The sequence below is a fragment of the Geotrypetes seraphini genome, chromosome 4, assembly GCF_902459505.1.
Source record: "Geotrypetes seraphini chromosome 4, aGeoSer1.1, whole genome shotgun sequence".
Taxonomy (NCBI): Eukaryota; Metazoa; Chordata; class Amphibia; order Gymnophiona; family Dermophiidae; genus Geotrypetes; species Geotrypetes seraphini.
The window spans coordinates 39,032,508-39,054,443 of NC_047087.1; the positions used below are offsets into that span (position 1 = coordinate 39,032,508).

General features: G+C 42.1%; 1 protein-coding gene across 1 annotated transcript in view; it reads left to right on the plus strand.

Annotated features, from left to right (window-relative positions):
* The window catches only part of PEPD (peptidase D), a 485,574-nt gene that overhangs the window by 42,581 nt on the left and 421,057 nt on the right, over nt 1–21,936 (plus strand). The window contains exon 3 of the mRNA XM_033941263.1: nt 2,327–2,454. Within this exon, the coding sequence (XP_033797154.1) occupies nt 2,327–2,454 (128 nt within the window). The remainder of the gene's footprint in view (nt 1–2,326; nt 2,455–21,936) is intronic.

Here is a 21,936-nt window from a genome sequence, read left to right on the forward strand (position 1 = left end):
TTGGTGGAGGATGGGCAGGGGAGGGCTTCAATGGCTGGGAGGGTGTAGATGGGCTGGAGTAAGTCTTAACAGAGATTTTGGCAGTTGGAACCCAAGCACAGTACCGGGTAAAGCTTTAGAGTCTTGCCCAGAAATAGCTAAGAAGAAAAATTTAAAAAAAAATTTAAATTGAATCAGGTTGGGCAGACTGGATGGACCATTCGGGTCTTTATCTGCTGTCATCTACTATGTTACTATGATGCATGGAACAATCTCCCTGAAGAAGTGGTGGAGACAAAGACTGTCTGAATTCAAGAAAGCATGGGAAAGGCATTTGGGATCTCTTAGAGAGAGGAAGAGATAATTGTTACTGTGGATGGGCAGACTGGATGGGTCATTTAGCCTTGATCTACCATCATGTTTCTATGTTTCTAGTAAGCTTTATCTAACTAAAAGTGGAGGAACCTTAGCTGGGCAGACTGAATGAAACAATCTGGTGTTTTTCTGCTGTCACTTCCTATGTACAGTAACTATACTACCGTGTAAACTGAATTTGCATATAATAAGGAACTTTCCAGTGCAATAGGTGAGACATTCTAGACCAGTGTTCTTCAACCTTTTTACACCCGTGGACCGGCAGAAAAAAAGAATTATTTTGTGGACCGGCAAACTACTAGGACTAAAATTTAAAAAACCCTTTTCTGCCCCATCTCCGCGAGCTCGGTCCCCACAAATCATCTGATCCCATCCACACAAGCCTCAGTTATGATTTTATATTGAATGTATTTTATTAAAGTATAAAAAGAAACAATATTCTGTACAATTGTCATTTTATAAATACAAATAATTCAGAGCAAGGATCAACAAAACCCCCGTCTCCCCTCCCCTTCACATATATCCCCTCTACTATCAAGAAAACTGAACAAGCCAAATTATTACAGAATGCTACACAGAAATATCATGCTAACAGAATACTGTAGTCACACATGACAGGAATAGTTTTAGGGGAGTGCAACTAGGGCAACTGTCCCCTGGTCAGAGAGCGCCCTAAGCCAGCTGGAAGCTAAAGAAGCAATGCCTGGGTTTTGCAGTCCTCAGTTATGTCTAACACCAGCTCTAGCAGGATATATATTTCAAATCTGATATATTCTAATCACAAAATAGAAATAAAATTATTTTTTTCTACCTTTTGTCATCTCTGGTTTCTGCTTTCAATCTTCTTTTCACTCTCTTCCTTCCAGCGTCTGCCCTCTCTGTCTCTTCAATCCAGCATCTGCCCCTTCCATCCACTGTCTGTCCTCTCCCCCTTCCATATGGTATCTGTCTTCTTTCTATGCCTCTCTCCCCTTTCCATCCAGCTTGTGCCCCCTCTCTCCTTTTTACATGATTCATTCCAGCTTCACTGCTCTCTTCATTTTTATCTCTCCTACACCAGATCTATCATCGTTGTCCCTCTCTGCTTATTTTTCTGCTGACCCCTTCCTATCATCAGTCTCTCTACTTTCTCATGCCTGTGTCTCCCCTTCCCCTCCTCTAATCTCTCTGCCAGCTGTTTCCTTCCTTTTTTCATTCTCCCTTCCCTCCTCCTCCTGTCCAGCAGTAACTCTCTTCCCTTCCTCCCCTCCCAGCAGCATCTCTCCTTCTCTCTCTCCAGTAGCAGCTGTCCCTTTTTTTCCCTTGCCCAGCAGCTTCCCAGACTCCTTTCCCTCCTCCCCTCCCAGCAGCATCTCTCCTTCTCCCTCTCCAGTAGCAGCTGTCCCTGTTTCCCCTTGCCCAGCAGCTTCCCAGATTCCAATAGTGGCTTTCTCCCCTCTCAGCAGCTTCTCAGCGCAGTGATTCAGGAAGGCAGCCTCGGGTCCTTTGTTGGGTCGCGCTGCCTCTGAGGAAAGAGGAAGTTGCATCATCAGAGGCAGCCGCGACTCAGCAAAAGCCCTGAGGCTGCCTTCGTGAATCGCTGCGCTGGGAAGTAAAGGAGAGCTACAGAGAGGGAAGAAAGCCACTGTCTGAGGCTCCCCAAGATCTCTCCAGCCCAGCGCAGACTTCAGCTGTTGATCTTGCCGGTCCTGCGCAGACCGGCAGGAAATTGAAGGGAGTCAATCTTGACGGCCCTGCGCGGACTGGCAAAAATTTCCTGCGGACCGGCGGTTGAAGAACTGTGTTCTAGACAATAGGGTTATTTCCCTATAGCCGCATGCTACTGTAGAAGGAAAGAACTAGTCTAGAATGTCTCACCTATCTCCTGGAAAAAAGCTTACCAGGGTAAGTACATAATCTCTTTTTCACTTTTTTTTCTCACTGAATTTGTTTTAGTTAAGGCTGACATAATTTGTACTTATCCTTCATGTAGGAATCGTTTTTCCATTGGACCTTTGGGGTGATTGAAGCAGACTGTTTTGGAGCAATTGAAGTGGATACAGGAAGATCTATTCTTTTTGTTCCCAGACTTCCGGAGAGCTATGCAGTCTGGATGGGAACGTAAGATACTTATTCTCCTGCAGAGTTTTATTTTTTTACACTATGGATTGATTTATTAACAATACAAGTCCAAAAATCCGTACTGCTTGGGGATTGGTCTGGATTTTCAGGCTTTTCAGGCATTACTTTTTAAAATTCACTCCATCTGTCTCTCTCCTCTCATCCATGGTCTGTCTGTTTTCCACCCATCCAGCATCTCTCTCTGTTTCTCTTTTCCCCATCCATCCTCTCCAGTGTGTGTGTATATATGGGCTTGACCGGCCCATTCCTCCATGCCCTGCCTGCCACAGGGGCTGAGGTGAACGCGAAGGGAGTCAGAGGAGTGGTGGTGGAGGCTGCTGAGGCCCAGATGTGCCACCCAGCGCTGCCATGGGGGAAGGGAGGGAGGAGAGCAGGAGGCCAGAACCAGCCACCATTGCTGCTGTTGCCATAGCCACTTACAGTCTTGTCAGGGCTGTGCTGCCATGCCAGGACTCTCAGTGGCTTCTAGTTCCAATGGCTGCTGCTTGTGCTCGACCCGCGGGGAAGCTGCTGCACGTGTGAGAAGCAGGACTCACTGTCTCCAGCTGCCTCTCTAGTGACAGAGCAGCACACAAGGCTGCCTGCCTGGTCCCACGCTGCTTCCCACGAGAATGGAAGTGGCGCGTTACCAGGCAGGCTGCCTTGTGCGTTGCTCTGCTGCTAGAGAAGGGAAGAGGAGGCAGTCATGTCCAGTGAAAGTGGACACCAGAATTAAAATAAGGTAACTGTGAGGTGGGGGGGGGGGGTAGTGGTTTGGGTATTTGTTCCATAAGATGCACCCTTAGTTCCACCAATTTTTTTTGGGGGAAAAAAAGTGTGTCTTATGGAGTGAAAAATACGGTACTTCAGTCGTTGAAAGTGGAATTTTAGGAGGTGACATTGTGGTGCACAGTTCTGGGAAGTAAATGATGCGTCAGTCGGTGAAAGTGAAATTTTAGGAGGTGACATTGTCTTTACCTGCTCCTTAAGTTCACACTTTCAGTTCACGCCTTATATGGCATGGTCATGCTAGAAGGTGAAAAAAAATAGTCATGGCTACCATGATGCCACTTATGGATTCGGAAATGAGGGAGTATGTGGAGGCTACCACGTTTGTGGTGATTTCAGAGATACTGGAACAGCTCAATAGAAGATGATCTGGAAGAAAGTAGTAACAAATAGTCAGGTACACAGTCGAAGAAACATCCAGCTTGTCTACCCCCAAGTATGTATCTATATTATTTGGATGTACTCTAAGCTCTGTGGTACTTGCCCTATCCAGGATCATAAATATATTTTTGACTTTGTAGATTACATTTATTGTAACAGTCAAGTAGAGAGTGAAGGTTAGGGGTATTCACTTCTGTAGCTTGAAATTGTCTTTTGGAGACATTAAATCTAAATCTTGTAAAGTGGAGACATTGGTGCCCCTTTTAGAGCGTGTCCACACCCTTGCTCCTCATATTCTTCCAGAAAGGCAGCCATATTAGCCTGTTAGAACAAAAATGACACAGAAGCTGGTGGCAAAGCTGAGAGTGAAAAGACTCATTTCTTTAGATGCATTAATAAATCTGTAATTTGTGCACCAACAACCTTTGTCATTTTTCCTCATGCTCTGTAGCGGAAAGCAATAGTCCAGTAGCTGATGTAAGCTAAAAAGCCACTTAATCTCTTATTATAAGAGGATTTTATAGGAGAATAAACATTATTTCAGACTTACTTTAGAGGAACTATAAGATATTGTCCTGTTCATATTCCATGTTCTGCTTTAAAGTGAGGAGTCACTTATCTGTCAATTTTAACACGTTTTTCCCCAATTTTCCTATATTTTATTGATTTCACATGAGATTTAAGTACAGTTTTTGAAGAAAAATACTTGTCAAGAAGGATACTGCCACCATATTTTACAATATACCCATAGAACATTTTAGTATTAGTAACCATTGGATACTAAATCTTTTCTAATATCTGCAGTTGAATCCTGGCAAAACACACTATGAGCTATTAAAGTACCTTGCAGCCAATATTTTATACTCTGCTAGTCAGTCTTTTCTTCCTAGATTCCATATTTCCCATGAAAGTGCTTCCTTCAAATACATAAGAACATAAGAATTGCTGCTGATGGGTCAGACCAGTGGTCCATCGTGCCCAGCAAGTCCGCTCCCGCTTTGGCCCTAAGGTAAAGGACCAGAGCCCTAACTGAGTTTAGCCTTACCTGCGTACGTTCTGGTCTAGCAGGAACTTGTCTAACTTTGTCTTGAATCTCTGGAGGGTGTTTTCCCCTATGACAGCCTTCAGAAGAGTGTTCCAGTTTTCCACCACACTCTGGATGAAAAAGAACTTCCTTACGTTTGTACGGAATCTATCCCCTTTTAACTTTAGAGTGTCCTCTCGTTCTCCCTACCTTGGAGAGGATGAATAACCTGTCTTTATCTACTAAGTCTATTCCCTTCATTATCTTGAACGTTTCAATCATGTCCCCTCTGTCTCCTCTTTTCAAGGGAGAAGAAGCCCAGTTTCTCTAATCTCTCGCTGTACGACAACTCCTCCAGCCCCTTAACCATTTTAGTTGCTCTTCTCTGGACCCTTTCGAGTAATACGGTATCCTTCTTCAAGTACGGCGACCGGTGCTGGATGCAGTATTCCAGATGGGGTCGCACCATGGCCCGGTACAGCAGCATGATAACCTTCTCCGATCTGTTCGTGATCCCCTTTTTAATCATTCCAAGCATTCTGTTCACCCTTTTCGCTGCCGCCATGCATTGCGCGGTCAGCTTCATTGACTTGTTGACCAGAACTCCCATCCTGGGGGGTCTCTCAGAGTACTGCACCAGACATCCTGTATTCGTGTACAAGATTTTTGTAACTGACATGCATCACCTTACACTTATCCACGTTAAACTTCATTTGCCATGTTGCAGCCCATTTCTCGAGCATGTTATGTCCTGTTACAGGTTATCGCAATCCTCCTGCGTCTTCACTACTCTGAATAACTTTGTATCATCTGCAAATTTTATCACCTCACTCGTCGTTCCAATTTCCAGGTAATTTATAAATATGTTGAAGGGCATGGGCCCAAGCACTGAACCCTGTGTCACTCCACTGGTTATGCTTTTCCAGCCCGAGTTTTGTCCATTTACCCCCACTCTCTGTTTTCTATCCGCCAGCCAGTTTTTGATCCATGTATTTTGCCCTCAATCACATGGCTTGCAAGTTTTCGAAGTAGTTGTTCATGCGGGACCTAGTCAAACGCCTTCTGAAAATCCAGATATACAATGTTGACTGGGTCACCTTTGTCTATCTGCCTGTTAACACCCTCGAAGAAGTGCAGCAAGTTTGTCAAGCAAGATCTTCCTTTGCTGAAGCCATGCTATCTGGTCCTCATCAGATTGTGTCTGTCAAGATGGTCAACGATGCAGTCCTTTATCAGCGCCTCTCATCTTTCCCGGTACCGAGGTCACCGGCCTGTAGTTTCCCGGATCTCCCTTTGAACCTTTCTTGAAGATCGTCTAACATTCGCCACTTTCTAGTCTTCCGGAATCCTTCCCGATTTGATCAACAGATTGGTTATTAGTTGAAGCAGTTCATCTATAACCCCTTTCAGTTCCTTGATTACCCTCGGATGGAAGCCATCCGGTCCAGGGGATTTACCGTTTTTAAGCCTGTCTATCTGCCTGCATACCTCTTCTAGGCTGATTATCAACCCAGTCAGTTTCCTGTCTTAGTTTCCTAGGTATAATCTGTTGGCTTCTGGTATGTTGCGTATATCCTCTTCTGTAAACACAGACGCAAAAAATGTGTTCAGTTTGTCAATGATGGCTTTGTCCTCTTCAGCACTCCCTTTATTCCATGGTCGTCCAACTGCCCCACCGCCGGTCGTTTCCCCTTAAAGTATCGAAGGAACGGCTTAAAGTTTTTCGCCTCCTTGGCATTTTTTCCTCGTAGTTCCTTTTGGCCCTTCTTACCGCCTTATGGCACCTGCTTTGATGTTGCTTGTGCTTTTTCCAGTTTTCGACCTTTTCCATTCTTCAAACGAAACCTTCTTGTCTCTGATCACTTCTTTCACTGCTACAGTGAGCCACGCTGGTTCCATGTTCTTTTTCCTCTTGGATCCCTTGTTGATACGCGGTATATATAGATTTTGCACCTCGGTGACTGTGTCCTTAAAAAGGGACCACGTTTGCTCTATCGTTTTTACAGCACTTATTCTCTTCTTAATCTTCTTCCCCACCATGAGTCTCATCCCTTTATAATTCCCTTTTCGGAAGTTCAGCACCATGGCCGTCGTTCTGGATTGTTGTTTCGCCCCCGTGACCAGGTTGAAGCAGATCATATTGTGATCACTGCTTCCCAGCATCCCTTCTACTTCTACATCTTGCACCGGTCCTCGTAGTCCATTTAGAATTAAATCCAGAATTGCATTTCATCTCGTGTTTTCCTTGACAAGTTGTTCCAGGAAGCAATCGCCCACTACTCCAGGAACTTGGTTTCCCTACCGCAGCCGGAGGTGCCTAGGTTCCAGTCTATCCCTGGGTAATCAAAATCACCCATGATAACTGCAGTGCCTCCTTTTCAATTGTATTTAATCTCAGCCGTCATTTCTTCATCAATTTCTTCAGACTGCCCTGGGGGACAGTAGTAAATGCTGATTTTCATTTCTGTTTTATTTGTTCCCGGAATTTTCACCCATAGAGATATTCTAACTTATTCTTCATTTCCGGCGTTTTCTCTCCGCAAACTCTATTCCCTCTTTGACGTACTGGGCAATACCCCCACCTTTTTGACCCACTCTGTCTCTGCGGTATAGCTTGTATCCCGGTAGCACAGTGTCCAGACGTTTTCCTCGTTCCACCATGTTTCTGTGATGCCAATGATGTCACGGTTATCTTTTTGTGTCATAGTTTCTAATTCACCATTCTTATTCCTTAGACTCCTTGAGTTTGCGGCACTTGAGTTTGCGGCATGTTACTTTCTTGCACTTTCTTCCCTCTTGCGTCCCTTTCGATCTGTCCAGATTTCTGTCCTGACCATGATCCGCTGAGTCATCCCCTCTAACTTCTTGCACTGTATTCTCTAGGTATACCGGTTCCCGAACCATCGACTCTTGGTCGACTGTCAGCTTTTCCTTTCTTCCTAGTTTAAAAACTTCTCAATTTCTCTCTTGATGTTGCTTGCAAGTAGCCTCTTTCCGTCTCCGTTGAAGTAGAGTCCATCCTTCCTGAATAGCTTGCTCTTCCCCCAGAACGTCGTCCAGTTGCACACGAAGTGGAATCCTTCATCTTCACACCAATGTCGCATCCACACTTTGACTTCTTGCAGCTCTGTCTGCTTCTTCTCATCAGCCCTGGGTACCGGCAGGATCTCTGAGAACGCCACCCTCTGCGTTTTGGTCTTCAGCTTCTTTCCTAGCAGCCGGAACTGGTCTTTTAGTACTTCCCTGCTGTAGTTCCTGTTGCTTACGTGGTTTGTCCACACATGGATCACCACCACCATATCATCCTCTTCCACGCTGTCGATTCTGTCGATGTGGCTCACTATGTCTTCTACCTTGGCTCCCGTTAGGCAGGTCACCAGCCAATCCTGTCTTCCTCCCGCTATGTGGCTATCGACTTGTATGATGACAAATATTAGATTTTGCAGAAGATTTGCATTTATGCATCAACTGCTTTAGTTTTGTCCCTGCATAGTCCCACTGAGAGAGAATTGATGAACTGTTTCTGATTATTTAAGTGCTTAATTCTCAGCTTTTTGACAAGTATGTTATATTGCACTTTTGAAAGACCTGAAAATTCAATAAAGATTTCTAAAAAAAAAAAAATAAAAAAATAAATAATATATATATATATATATATATATATATATATATATATATTCACTGATTTAAATGTGAAGGTATTTTTTAAAGCAATGGAGCAAGCATAGACTTTAATCAACATGTGTATTCTATTACCTTGTTGAAAAATTAGTTTAGGCCCCAGTTTTCTTTTATGGCCAACTATGTAGTATACTGTACATTAATTAGTGTGGTATAGTCTCAGCCCCTGAGGTTGTGAGTTCAAACCCTGCACTGTTCCTTGTGACCCTGGGCAAGTCACTAAATCCTTCACCACCCCATTTACATTAGATAGATTGTGAGCTTGCTGGGACAGATAGGGAAAATGATTGAGTACTTGATTTGTAACTATCAAACAGGATAGTAAAAGATGTATATCAACTACTAATTGTAATCAGATACAACAACAGGTTGATAAATAGATAAGTAAACCTAAATGGAGGAAATGATCTCAGATACACCACTAAGGGAACATGTAAGTTTTCTCCCTTTAATCATGTGGTGATATGTTTCTTTCATCGATCAAAAACCCCCCATAATTTTTTTATTTTTTATTTTTGTTTATATTTTTTTGAATAAAATTTATAAAGTATGTGTTTCAATAAATATAATTAATACGCAGAAAAGAAAACATTACTTATCTGCAACTGAAGACAGGTTAAAGTGCTCAGGTGCTCCAATCAAAAAAGTGCAAAAGGCCAAAGCTGAAAAAGATATTGCACACAAAAGGTTAAAGTGCTTAGTGCTCACCACATTGCACAATCATCAAAGATAGTTTGCAGAAAAGCTACTTATCTGCTGACTAGAGAAGTAGAATAAAGTGCTATAGTGTAAAGTGCAAATGCTTAGTCATTTATATTGCACTTCACATGCACCCTTCGATTCAAAGTATTGCACAGCCCCGTCTCAGTTCATTAAACTTGCTCTCAACGGGTCCCGTTTCACCCTAAAGAGGGCTTCATCAGGAAATGAGCTGGACTAATAAAACATTAAGAAATTCAAAAATCATTCATACAACTATTGACCATCAATTATTAACAAATGAATCACAGAACTAAAAAATTACTTACTGCTTCTGCGGGATAGACCTTTGCTATTCACATTTAATTCATTACAAAATGGCGCTTATAACTGCTAAAGACGCCAGCACATGCGCAATGAATATTTAAATTAATTGAACACAAATGAACCCTCAAAGCTATTTTAAAATTAGCGCATGTGTATCGTGCAGGCAAGTGATAATAGTGATTCATAAGAAAATATAAACAATGTTGGATATTTATTGGGAAAATCCAAGAACTCTCTGGACTACAACAGCTAAATGAACAAAGGTCTATCCCACAGAAGCAGTAAGTAATTTTTTAGTTCTGTGATTCATTTGTTAATAATTGATGGTCAATAGTAGTATGAATGATTTTTGAATTTCTTAATGTTTTATTAGTCCAGCTCGTTTCCTGATGAAGCCCTCTTTAGGGTGAAACGGGACCCGTTGAGAGCAAGTTTAATGAACTGAGACGGGGCTGTGCAATACTTTGAATCGAAGGGTGCATGTGAAGTGCAATATAAATGACTAAGCATTTGCACTTTACACTATAGCACTTTATTCTACTTCTCTAGTCAGCAGATAAGTAGCTTTTCTGCAAACTATCTTTGATGATTGTGCAATGTGGTGAGCACTAAGCACTTTAACCTTTTGTGTGCAATATCTTTTTCAGCTTTGGCCTTTTGCACTTTTTTGATTGGAGCACCTGAGCACTTTACTTATCTGCAACTGAAGACAGGTTAATGTTTTCTTTTCTGCATATTAATTATATTTATTGAAACACATACTTTATAAATTTTATTCAAAAAAATATAAACAAAAATAAAAAATAAAAAAATTATGGGGTTTTTTTGATCGATGAAAGAAACGTATCACCACATGATTAAAGGGAGAAAACTTACATGTTCCCTTAGTGGTGTATCTGAGATCATTTCCTCCATTTAGGTTTACTTATCTATTTATCAACCTGTTGCTGTATCTACTTGATTTGTAACCCATTCTGAGCTCCTTTAGGATGACAGGCTCCCCCCAAAATCTCATAAATAGATTCAAGATCTAGTTATCTGTGATAGCAACATAAAACCTACTTTTTGCATTTGAAGGTTTAAAAAATACCCCACCCTGTTTGGTTTTAGATATTCAGATTTTACAGTAACAGCCAAAGTAGTGCTGGCAAAGAGTGCAGGTTTTCTGACAATTAGGGCCACATACCGACCTCTACTTGCTAACATATTTATGCAAGTAATTGGATATTGAAAATATCAAGAGAGATAGTCTAGGAGAGAAAATTAAGATGGGAAAGGAAGAATGTTAGAAATCTCTTGACTTTAACGTTAATCTGCCAGGGATAAAAAGTATTCAAGTCAGAGACAGAGCAGAAGAGAGGGCAGATAGCTAAAGAAGCTTGAATATAATTATTAGGAAAGTTGTAGATTAGGACACTTGGGAATGGATCAGATTGATCTATTAGGCATAGGATGATCTGAATGGTCAAAAGATTTTGCTAATTCAGGATAATCCATTTAGCTTTATAAGCTGATGTTTCCATGTCAAAATGGATTAAAGCTGTCTAAAAGGACTGGCTTAAAAAAGAAGACGGTGTGTGCTTTGGTATGTGTAACGTCAGGTACCATAGATAATCTTGTACTGTAGGTTTCCAGAGAGAGTTGTACAGATCATTATTTTTTCCTTTTACTTATTTATGGTTTTTAAAATCTAGCCTGCCAAGGATGCCTCACAGGTATTGAAAATAGGGGGTGACGTTGGTACAGAGTAAAGTGTGAAACAGAAAGTGATGCAGCCATTGAGGGGATAAAGCATTAGGGTAAATCCAGTTTGAGATTTTTACGCCTGAGTGTCGGCTAACAAGTGCTCATTCCATTAAGAAAATCAGAAGAAAGAGAGGGCACTGAAAGAAGAGGCCGTTCAGCTCATGGGGAAGTCAGGGGAGATTTGGAACTAAGAGACTAACTGCTCACCTAGTAATATAGTAGATGCCATTAGATAAAGACCAAAGTGTCCTCTTTGGTTTGCCCATTTTGATTCATCCCCTCTGGGTACATGCGCACACAAATGCCATTTGCAGCCCGATGCCAGCTCTTTCTCTCCATGTCTACCTGTTCCCTCAACTGCTTTTCACCAGCTGTTCTTGAGATTTGCCCAAGGCATGCCCAGACCTGTTGTACTGTTGCCTCTACTACCTCTGCTAACAGGCTGCTTCAGCGCTTGCCACCTTCAGCTTTTGTTAAATAAGATTAATGTTTAAGCTTCCACCCAGGCTCATGGTGCATAGAGAGTGTGGAGCTGAGACATCATTTTAAAAGTAGCATGATGGCTGATGCAATGAGGAGAGGATGAGATGAGAAAGGGGAACAATATACCTACCATGTTTCCCCGAAAATAAGACAGTGTCTTATATTAATTTTGGGTCCAAAAAAATGCACTAGGGTTTATTTTCGGGGATATCTTATTTTTTTCATGTACAACGATCATCTCTCCCTTCCTCTCCTCCACCCCAATTCTTCTTCTTTCCTTTCTTCCCTCACCCCATGTGCAGCATCTTTCCTCAGCTCTCACCTATCCCCTTGTGCTGAATCTTTCTATCCCTCCATCCCATCCCCCTGCACAGGAGAACCCCGCCAAGGGAGGGATAGAAAGATGCAGCACTAAGGGATGGGTGAGAGGGGTGGAAAGATGCTACACATCGGGGGGGGGGGGTAAAGTGCTGCTGTCGGTGAATCAGGCAGCACTATTGTCAGGGATGGAGTCAGGGACATTCAGGAGGGGCTTTGGGGGTCGATCTAACTAGGGTTTATTTATGGGGTAGGGCTTATATTAGGAGCACCTTTAAAAATCATGCTAGGGCTTATTTTTGGGATAGGTCTTATTTTCAGGGAAACAGTGTTTGTGGTACTTAACATAAAGGTCACAGGTACAGAAGTTGAAGGAAGTCTTATTCCCACACTTTTTGGGCTTGCGAGCTACTTTTAAAATGACCAAGTCAAAATGATTTGCCAACAATAAAAATACTAAACATATACCCCCTTTTTTTACTATAGTGTTCTAGCCGATTTAGCGCACGCTAAGTGCTAATGCGTCCATCATTAGCATTTAAGTTCAAGTTCAAGTTTATTTGATAAATCACCTATATAAAATATTCTAAGCGATGTACAATTTAAAAACAGCTTATGGGGGAACAGACAATCTTAAAACAAATTTTAAAACGTTAGTTTAAAGAACAAATATTATTAAAACACATAAGGTTTCTTTATGCATGTGGTTTAGTGACAAACAAGATACACAAGGAAAAAGGGGAAAAAGTTACAATTATCTCGGTCTGGAAAAACATAAAAAGGATAGAAACACAAGGGGGGGGGAAAAGGAAAAAAAAAATTGTTTGTAAAAATGAACACAGGCTTGAATGATTAGTTAATAAAAGCATCATTATATAAAAATGTTTTTAAGAGTTTTTTAAAAGAGATGAGATCTTTTTCTTTTCTGATAAAGAGTGGCAGAGCATTCCAAGTTTGAGGAGCTAAAACAGAAAACATTTCATTTCTCCTTATACCCACTATTTTTAAAGACAGGACCGACAGTAGATCTTGAGATGACGATCGGAGAGATTGAGGAGAATGATGTGGAGTAATCATTCTAGATATGAACTGTGGTTCATTAAATAACAGTACTTTGAAAACTAAAAATGCTATTTTAAAAGTAATTTGATGATTAATAGGCAGCCAATGGGATTTGATCAATAGTGGTGTTACGTGGTCATATTTTTTTGCTTTGTGAATAAGTTTTATTGCAGTGTTTTGGATTATTTGAAGTCTCTTCTTTTCTTTTTGCGGTACATTGAACATCAGAGAATTGCAGTAATCTAGTTTAGAAATGATCATAGAATGGATAAGTATATTAGGCTCTAGAAATGATGAGATGGATCGTATCAGACGGAGTTTGTAAAAACAAGATTTAACAATTTGGCTAATGTGATTATGAAAAGATAAATGGGTGTCAATGATTACGCCTAAAATTTTTAAAGTAGATACTAATTCTATTGGAGTGTTGTCGAGTACAAATGAAGAAATTGGGGTGATGTCTTTTCTCCAAGTAAAAAACATAGTTTGAGTTTTCTGTATATTTAATGACAATTTATTAAGGCTGAGCCAGTTTTTTACTGTGTCCAGTTTGGTATTAATTGTTTTAATTTCTTCATCTTTTTCGGGATCAAACGGGTGAAGAAGTTGGATATCATCGGCATAAGAAAATGCAGTAAAACCCAACGATTGACAAATAGTGAGTAGAGGAGAAAGGAAAATGTTAAAAAGAAGAGGTGACAGAATAGAGCCCTGGGGTATTCTGAAAGATGAAGAGTAAGAAGTAGAGTGATCGTCTTTAACTGTAACAGTGGAGGAATGATTAGAGAGAAAAGAAGTAAACCAGTTTAGAACCTGTCCACTGATGCCAAAGGATTCCAAACGGTTAAGTAAGAGAGCGTGATCGATAGTGTCAAAAGCCGCAGAAAGATCTAAGGAAAAAAGAGCAACCGATTTATGATGATCTAGGTAATAATGGATGTTGGTTATGAGGCCTAACATTGAGTATTCTGTACTGTGATGTTTGCGAAATCCCGTTTGATTAGGGTGTAGTGCGTTTGATGATTCGATAAAATCCGAAAGCTGTTCGAAGACCAGTTTTTCAGTTAATTTTGCTAAAAAGGGTAAATTGGAGATTGGACGGTAATTGGATACATCGTTGCGATTAGCATTATGTTTTTTCAGTATCGGAGTAACTGTAGCTTTTTTCCAATTGGTAGGAACAGTGGCTGTAAGAAAACTATTTTTGATGAGTGAGTGAATGAAAGGGCCGAAACAAGAGAAAAATTTTTTCAGGTAAAATGGAGGAATTAGTTCAGATCGAGAATTTTTTAATTTAATTCTTTGAAAGACTCCTATTTCTTTTAGGGATGGAATTTTGAAATTTGAACATTTAGCACGTGCTAAATTGGCTAGCGCGCCTTAGTAAAAGACCCCCCCATATTTATTTATTATATATATTGTGTACACCTCTTCTGTCCTCCAGACCTCTTTCCATTCCCCAACCAACATCTCTCTTTGTTCCTCCAGGAGTCCAACTTTTCTTTCTCTCTCCTTCACTCCTATTGGCAACATGTCTCCCTCTCTCTCCCTCCTCTGTTATGATTGTGCTGGCCAAAACAGTAGTCAGGGAGGCCAAACTTCGAGTGGAAGAGACTCTGGCAAAGAACATGAAGAAAGGGGACAAATCCTTCTTCAGGTATATTAGTGATAGGAAAAAAACACAGACGGGATAGTACGCCTTAGAAAACCAGATGGGAACTGCGCAGAATCAGATTCCGATAAAGCAGAACTACTGAATGAACACTTCTGCTCAGTCTTCACTTGTGAGGCACCGGGGCACGGTCCGCAGTTGCAGGCAAGGCCCTGCATGGAAGATCCGTTTCAGAATTTCGAGTTCACACCTGGCGACGTCTACTACGAACTGTATGACTCAAGGTGAACAAAGCCATGGGACCGGACAATCTACACCCCAGGGTGCTCAGTGAGCTGCGTGATATCCTGGCAGAACCGTTATCAGAACTCTTCAGTCTCTCCCTAAGTTCGTGGAGAGTCCCCATAGACTGGAAAACAGCTAACGTCGTTCCACTGCACAAAAAGGGTTGCAGGGCAGAGGCTGCAAACTACAGACCGGTGAGTCTCACATCAATAGTATGCAAACTCATGGAAACACTAATCAAAAGTAAATTAGACGCAATCTTGGATGAGGAGAATCTACGGGATCCCAGTCAACATGGATTCACCAAGGATAGGTCCTGCCAATCCAATCTCATCAGCTTCTTTGACTGGGTAACAAAACAGTTAGACTTGGGAGAATCCATGGACGTCATATACCTAGACTTCAGCAAAACTTTCGATAGTGTCCCGCATCGCAGGCTGTAGAGCAAGATGAAATCAATGGGGCTGGGAGAAACACTAACTACATGAGTCAATGACTGGCTGAGTGGCAGACTTCAGAGGGTGGTAGTTAACAGTACCCTCTCTAAAACATCGGAGGTGACCAGTGGAGTACCGCAGGGCTCAGTCTTGGGCCCGCTCCTTTTCAATATATTCATAGGGGACCTAACTCAGGGGCTTCAAGGTAAGGTAATGTTATTCGCTGACGCCGCCAAACTATGCAATATAGTGAGAGACGGCAATTCACCCGATACTATGACACAGGGACCTACATTTGTTGGAGCTTTGGTCCTCGACCTGGCAGCTGGGCTTCAACGCTAAGAAATGCAAGATCATGCACCTCGGCAGCAGAAATCCGTGCAGAACTTACACCTTGAATGGTGAGACCTTAGCTAGAACTTCAACAGAATGAGACTTGGGAGTAATCATCAGCGCAGACATTAATACTGCTGATCATGTGGAGAAGACTTTATCTAAGACAAGACAGTTGTTAGGTTGCATCCGCAGGAGTTTCGTCAGCCGGAAGCCTGAAGTCATAATGCCATTATACAGAACCATGGTGAGGCCTCATTTGGAATACTGTGTGCAATTCTGGAGGCCATACTACCGAAAAGATGTGCTGAGAGTAGAGTCGGTGCAACAGATGGCCACCAGGATGGTCTCGGGGCTCAAGGATCTATCGTACGAGGAAAGGCTGAAATATTTGCGGCTGTACTCACTTGAGGAACATAGGGAGAGAGGAGACATGATCGAGACGTTTAAGTATATTACCGGCCGTATCGAGATGGAAGAAGAGATTCTCTTTCTCAAAGGACCCTCAGCCACAAGAGGGCATCCACTCAAACTCAGGGGCGGGAAATTTCATGGCGACACCAGGAAATATTTCTTCACCGAGAGAGTGATTGATCCTTGGAACGAGCTCCCGGTGCAGGTGATCGAGGCAAACAGCGTGCAAGAATTTAAGAGCAAATGGGATGCCCATGTGGGATCCCTTAGAGGGTTAAGCCAAGGGAACCTGTCACCAGGAGTGAGATCCCTAGGATAATAGACTTGGGGGTGGGTCAGTAGAGTGGGCAGACCTGATGGGCTATGGCCCTTATCTGCCGTCATCTTCTATGTTTCTATGTTTCTCTCTGTTCTTCCTCAGGGTCTTTCCCCCTCTGTCTGCACCTTCCATAGTCCAACATCTGCCCCCCTCTCTTCTACCTCCCCCTTTGTTTCAGGACAGGTTTCTCCTTCTCTCTATCTTCCTTCTGCTAACATTTTGAGCCCTCCTACCTTTGGTTCAGGTTTTTGTCTCTCTCACTCTGTCTTCCCTCCCCTCCTCAGGGTCTGGCTTCTCTCTTTCCTCGGTTCAGGGTGTTCCCCTCTCTAACCCCTCTAGTAGTCCAGGATCTGCTCTGCCTTCCCCCTTCCTTTTGGTTCAAGGCTGCTTTCCCCCTCCCCTCCTTATAGTCTTTTTGTCTTCCCCCCCCCCCCGATCCAGCATCTCTAAAGCAACTCCCATCCCACCGGGGCCCTCACGATGGGCATAGCCTTACATCCGCTGCTTCCCGCACACAGTGACTGTCAGGACCTCAGACCTCTTGATTGCAACTGTCCTCGTCTCCGTTCTTCCCTCTGGGCCTATCGCAGTTGAAAGTTAATTACGGCAGCCTGCAGAGCAAACGTAGCATGCTGCTGTCAGCCTCTGTAGCACATTCTGTTTGCTGCGGTCCTGCACTTCCTCTAACATCGGGGGCGGGACCGCGACAGAGGGAATGTGCTACAGAGGCCAATGGCAGCCTGCTATGTTTGCTCTGCAAGCTGCCGTAATTAACTTTCAACTGTGATAGGTCCAGAGGAAAGAATGGAGGATGCTGAGGGGGAAGCGTGTCATCTGAGCGCAGAGCGCCCGGCTAAAAGATGCTAAAGACGCTAGGTAGAACACTGGCTCAGCGATCTACCGGCATTGCCTTTGCGATCGACCGGTAGATTGCGATCAACGTTTTAGGCACCCCTGCCCTAAGAGGTTACAGGTTTTAAGTTCAGCCTACTCCCTGCTCTCTTCCTCTTCCTCATGCCCCTTCCCGCCTCCGACTCTCTGCCTTCTTGTGCTCCCCCTCCTCTCCTCTTTTTCTCACTTTCCTGTCTAGGAATGCCTTTGTCCTGTAATTTTTTGTGAATGTCAATTGTAACCTGTTCTGAGCCCCCGGGAGAACGGAATAGAAATCAAATTAAATAAATCCTGGTCTGTCTTGAAATGTCTGTGTCCCTAAACTCATTCTTCCCCCTAAAAAGCATTTCCTGATTTTTCAGTTTTGTTGGTCTCCAGTGGAGTTTTGTTCAATAGTTTATAGGAGCTTGGTTGCTTTTAGCACTGGCTTTAGTATTTTCCATTGAGTTGCAGCATTCTTAAGCCTGGTGTGCCTCTCCTCCCCCGAGGAATTTAATTGTACCTGTAATTCTTTAAAATGATATGTTTGTTGCGTGAGACTGTCTGAGGCAGTTAGTCAAAGTGTTTGTATCATAAAATAGTCAAATTAGCATGCCACATATTCTGCATGCATTTGTCAGTTTCGCTAATTAAAGCTACACCTTCCATTTACTCCTTTTAAATTGCAAATGACAGAACTAGTTGATGCATTGATTAAAGATATTCTGGAAAGTAAAAACATATTGTACAGCAGATGCTTTGGGTGGAAAACATGCCAAGGCATAATTGCTTTGTATAAAATTAAAAAGAAAGTGGTTTTTGAGGGTGAGTATGTATAGCAGCTCCTATTAGCCAGCTTGCCTAAAATAGTAACAAGCTTATTTTCTTGACCCTGCAGCTTCCATGTTTCCTAATATAATTTCTTTAAATACTTTTACCATTTTCAGGACATTTCCATTTATATGTAAAGTTTTTTTTAGGGCTGGTTCCATCTGGCCAGCTATCTACTAGTGGGCAACCTCTTGCAAAAATGAATTGAAGCCCAAACTGAAGGGGAATGTAAGAGACATGGATATCATCATTTTGTCATATTAAAGTGACTGAACAGTGTTGATTGTCCTTTAAAGTAGTAGAAATTGTAAAACTGGGAATCCTTGTCCGATTATGGAGTTGTTCACTTGCCTCTCTATTTTGGAGGGGTTTTAATGGGTACTTTGGAAGCACAAACTATTGCATTGAGAGTAAGTGTCTATTATATGAGAGACTTTACATTCAGCTGTTCAGGAGGTTGCTAGACTTATCAAATTTGTAATAAATGAACATTTTTTATAAAGAATTTGGAACATTGCAATATAAACTGTAGTGATTTTTTTTTTTTAAAGAGATTATCTCTTTATATGGTAGGAGAATCACTAATTTGTGAGGTCTCTTTCTTTTTATTATTTTTCCACTTTGGGTATTAAGTCATGCATTTGTCATGAGCCCGCTGGTAGATTCTTAAAAAAAATGCTGAGCCAGTTTTGAAAAGCTTCGTTGACTTTTGGCGACAAAAATAAGCGACTGGTCCAGGGGTGCCGGTAAAGCCATGACAGTGTCAGAGACTGCTAGAAAGCTGTGTTGTGATGCAGGGGGAGAGATGCTCATTCTCTCCCCTTACATCACAACACCCCTCCCCTGCAGGAGCAGAGGTGATACCCCCTCCCTGCAGCAGGAGAGATGACAATTCTGTCCCGCTATCAAGAAACGCCTGCCGCTGCCCAGCCACGCGCCCCTCCTGCAGTGGGAGAGTTTCCCACTCTTTCCCACTGCCGAGTGACCCCTCTTCCACCATAAAACACTTCCCTCGCCTCCAACGCCCCCTCTCCCTTACCTCTAAGTAGATCTTGGAATGCACCAGAGAGGGGCTTGAGGCTCTGATTGGCCCAGACACCTAAGGCCCCTCTTATGAGGCGTATGGGCCAGTCAGAGCTTTAGGGAGGGGAAGGCCTATTTTGGACGATGCAGGCCAGCTGGGAGGAGAGACTCCATGTCCCTCAGGTCATCTACATAGAGGTAAGGGTGAGGTGTTATATGGCGGGGGGTGCACTTGGCAGTGGGAGAGAGTGGGCATATGCATCTCTCCCGCTGCTGGGGGGGAGGGGGGGAACGGGTGTTGAACATCCCTCCCACTGTTGTGCATTTGGGTTTGTTTGTTTTATTACGTGTTTTCTGCGCCTGTGCCCATCACTTTCAGCAGCGAAGGGCACATGCAAATTTAGTGAATCTTTGCTGCTGTCCACCGACCTCATTTGCATGCATGATTTTTTGAGAATGACTTGCCTTTTTCAATTTGCTATCAAAACGGCTGCATTAGCAGACCGTTGCTTTTTAACGTGGTTTTTTGAGAATCTTAGCCTTACTATGTCACTATATAACATATTTGCATAATAATACATAAGCGGCATGCTGGCGTGTGTGCTAGGTATGTGTTTCTTTTTAAAACATTTATGCATACAGTGGTCATGTAAATGTCAGCTTCCAATTTATAGACTTGCCTTTTATAAGTATATTCAGCGCTACTACTTGTATGGCCTACCAAATATAAGTTTAATGGTGGAGCTGGCATTTAGCTTAAGCCAGCATCAACTCTGTCTTAAACTCTCACTATTTGGGCAGCTTATGCTGCAAGATTGTCCCCAAGACGGAGGAGCACATAAGCAAAGGTTGCCTCAGGGTGCCACAACCTCTTGAGCTAGCCCTGCTGGCTATTCTTTCAGGCGAAAGAAAATAATGTATCTTGGAAGCGTTGATAGGAGGGAAAGCAATAGATAAGTATAGCATTGGTTTATTGACTTTCTCTTAACACCTTCCTGTGTTCTGTATGTGGAGGAAGACAGATGGAAGAGAAACAAGATGGGAATAACTACTATAGCAATTGTTGCTGAGCAATTATTAGAAGTAATTGGAAAATAGGCAGCTGGATAAAATGACACATTTAATTAGAGGAAGTAACCAAGGGGAAGAAGCATAGCTGTCCTGAAAGGTGAGATTTCCTGGCAAGAAAATGAAAGAACCAAATGCTTGATCGCCTGCAACACAGCAGTAACAGAAATTGGATGGCTACACCAGGAGAACTAACCTAGTTTTTACAAATTATTTCAATAAAAGATGTTGAGTACATTTTCAAAGAAAAAAATAGCAGGTATCCTTATTAAGGTCATCATTTGTGCTAGGATTCCAGTAACTTCCTTCAACAATGCTTTTTATTTTTTTTAACCTGAAACTTGCTGGTATTCATTCTACAGATAGAGAGTATAAAGTAGAAGAAAACACAGGCAGTGGAATGGGTTGGGCCACAGGGACAATAGCCCCACCGACCTTTTGCCCATACAGTATTAGCAACTAGGAAACTTGGGGAATAGATGCAGAGATTGGTTTGGTTGGACCCTCTAACCAAAAAGTTGTTCCGTTGCCTCTGGAAGCAAAAATACCCAAATAGTGAAACCTGCCAAAATGTGTTTGAACAGTATTCTTTCAAAATTTATAGAAAGTGACTCACGTTTTTCTTATGGAAAGACTTACAATGTTGCCTTTCTTTTGCAATTCTCCAAATCATCTGCTTTGGAAAGCAGTATGTGATGTCCCTTCAGGGATCTGGTGTTGCGCAAACTCTTGATTCAGCTAGGTTCATCTGCTTTTTAAAATGAAAGGGAAACATCAAAAAAAGCACATACATAGTCATTCACATGGACATATAGACATTTAACAATTGTACCTGAATAAATTAACTTAAACAGTACTGAGCTCCCCTGGGAGAATGGTATAGAAAATTGAATAAATAAATAAATTGGCTAAGACGGTGTCCCTTGAAACAAGACTAAAAATAAATTTTCAAGAAATAGTGTTTAAGAATTCACTTACATAGGCTGTGAGACAATTGCAAAGCCCCACGAGGTATTTAATCTGCAGAAGTATGCTATGCTTTGCTGGCATTGTTTCAATCATACACAATCATGAAAAAACATTTTTGTTACATAAGAATTGCCATACTTGGACAGACCAAAGGCCCATCAAGCCCAGTATCCTGTGGCCAACCGAGGTCCCAAGTACCTAGCTAGATCCCAAGTAGTAAAACATATTCTATGCTGCTTATCTTGGGAATAAGCAGTGGATTTCCCAAACCATCTCAATAATGGCCTATGGACTTCTCTTTTAGGAAATTATCCAAACCATTTTTAAACGCTGCTAAGGTATCCTCGCTGGGCTTTGATAGGTCCCTTATGACACATGTTGGTTTTGTGTTTTTTTTTTTTAAACCTTTTTTATTTCTAATTCCGTGAACAGCTTATAATAGGAACTCAAGTTGGCTTCAGTTCCAGGTTCTCCAGTTGATTTGTTTATTACCGTAGTAGTAGTGTGCTCCCAAAATAAAGCAGTTGATGCTGTTTCTTGGAAGTGCATCAGCATTTTGCATCCTTCCGTGAGACCATTAAAAATAAGGATCTTAAGTGAGGAAAAAAAGTCACCTTGGATCAATGTTGGGGAATTGATTCATTGAGTTAATTGCATGGAAGGGCAAGATTGTTCATAAGCACTCTTATGAAAAACATGCACAGAGCACTACAAACCTTGCCCAGACTAAATCTGGCCTGTAATTTTGCAGTTTATTTTTTCTCGGGGCAAAGAATTATTACTTTCTACAGCAAGAAGGGAGATTATAAAA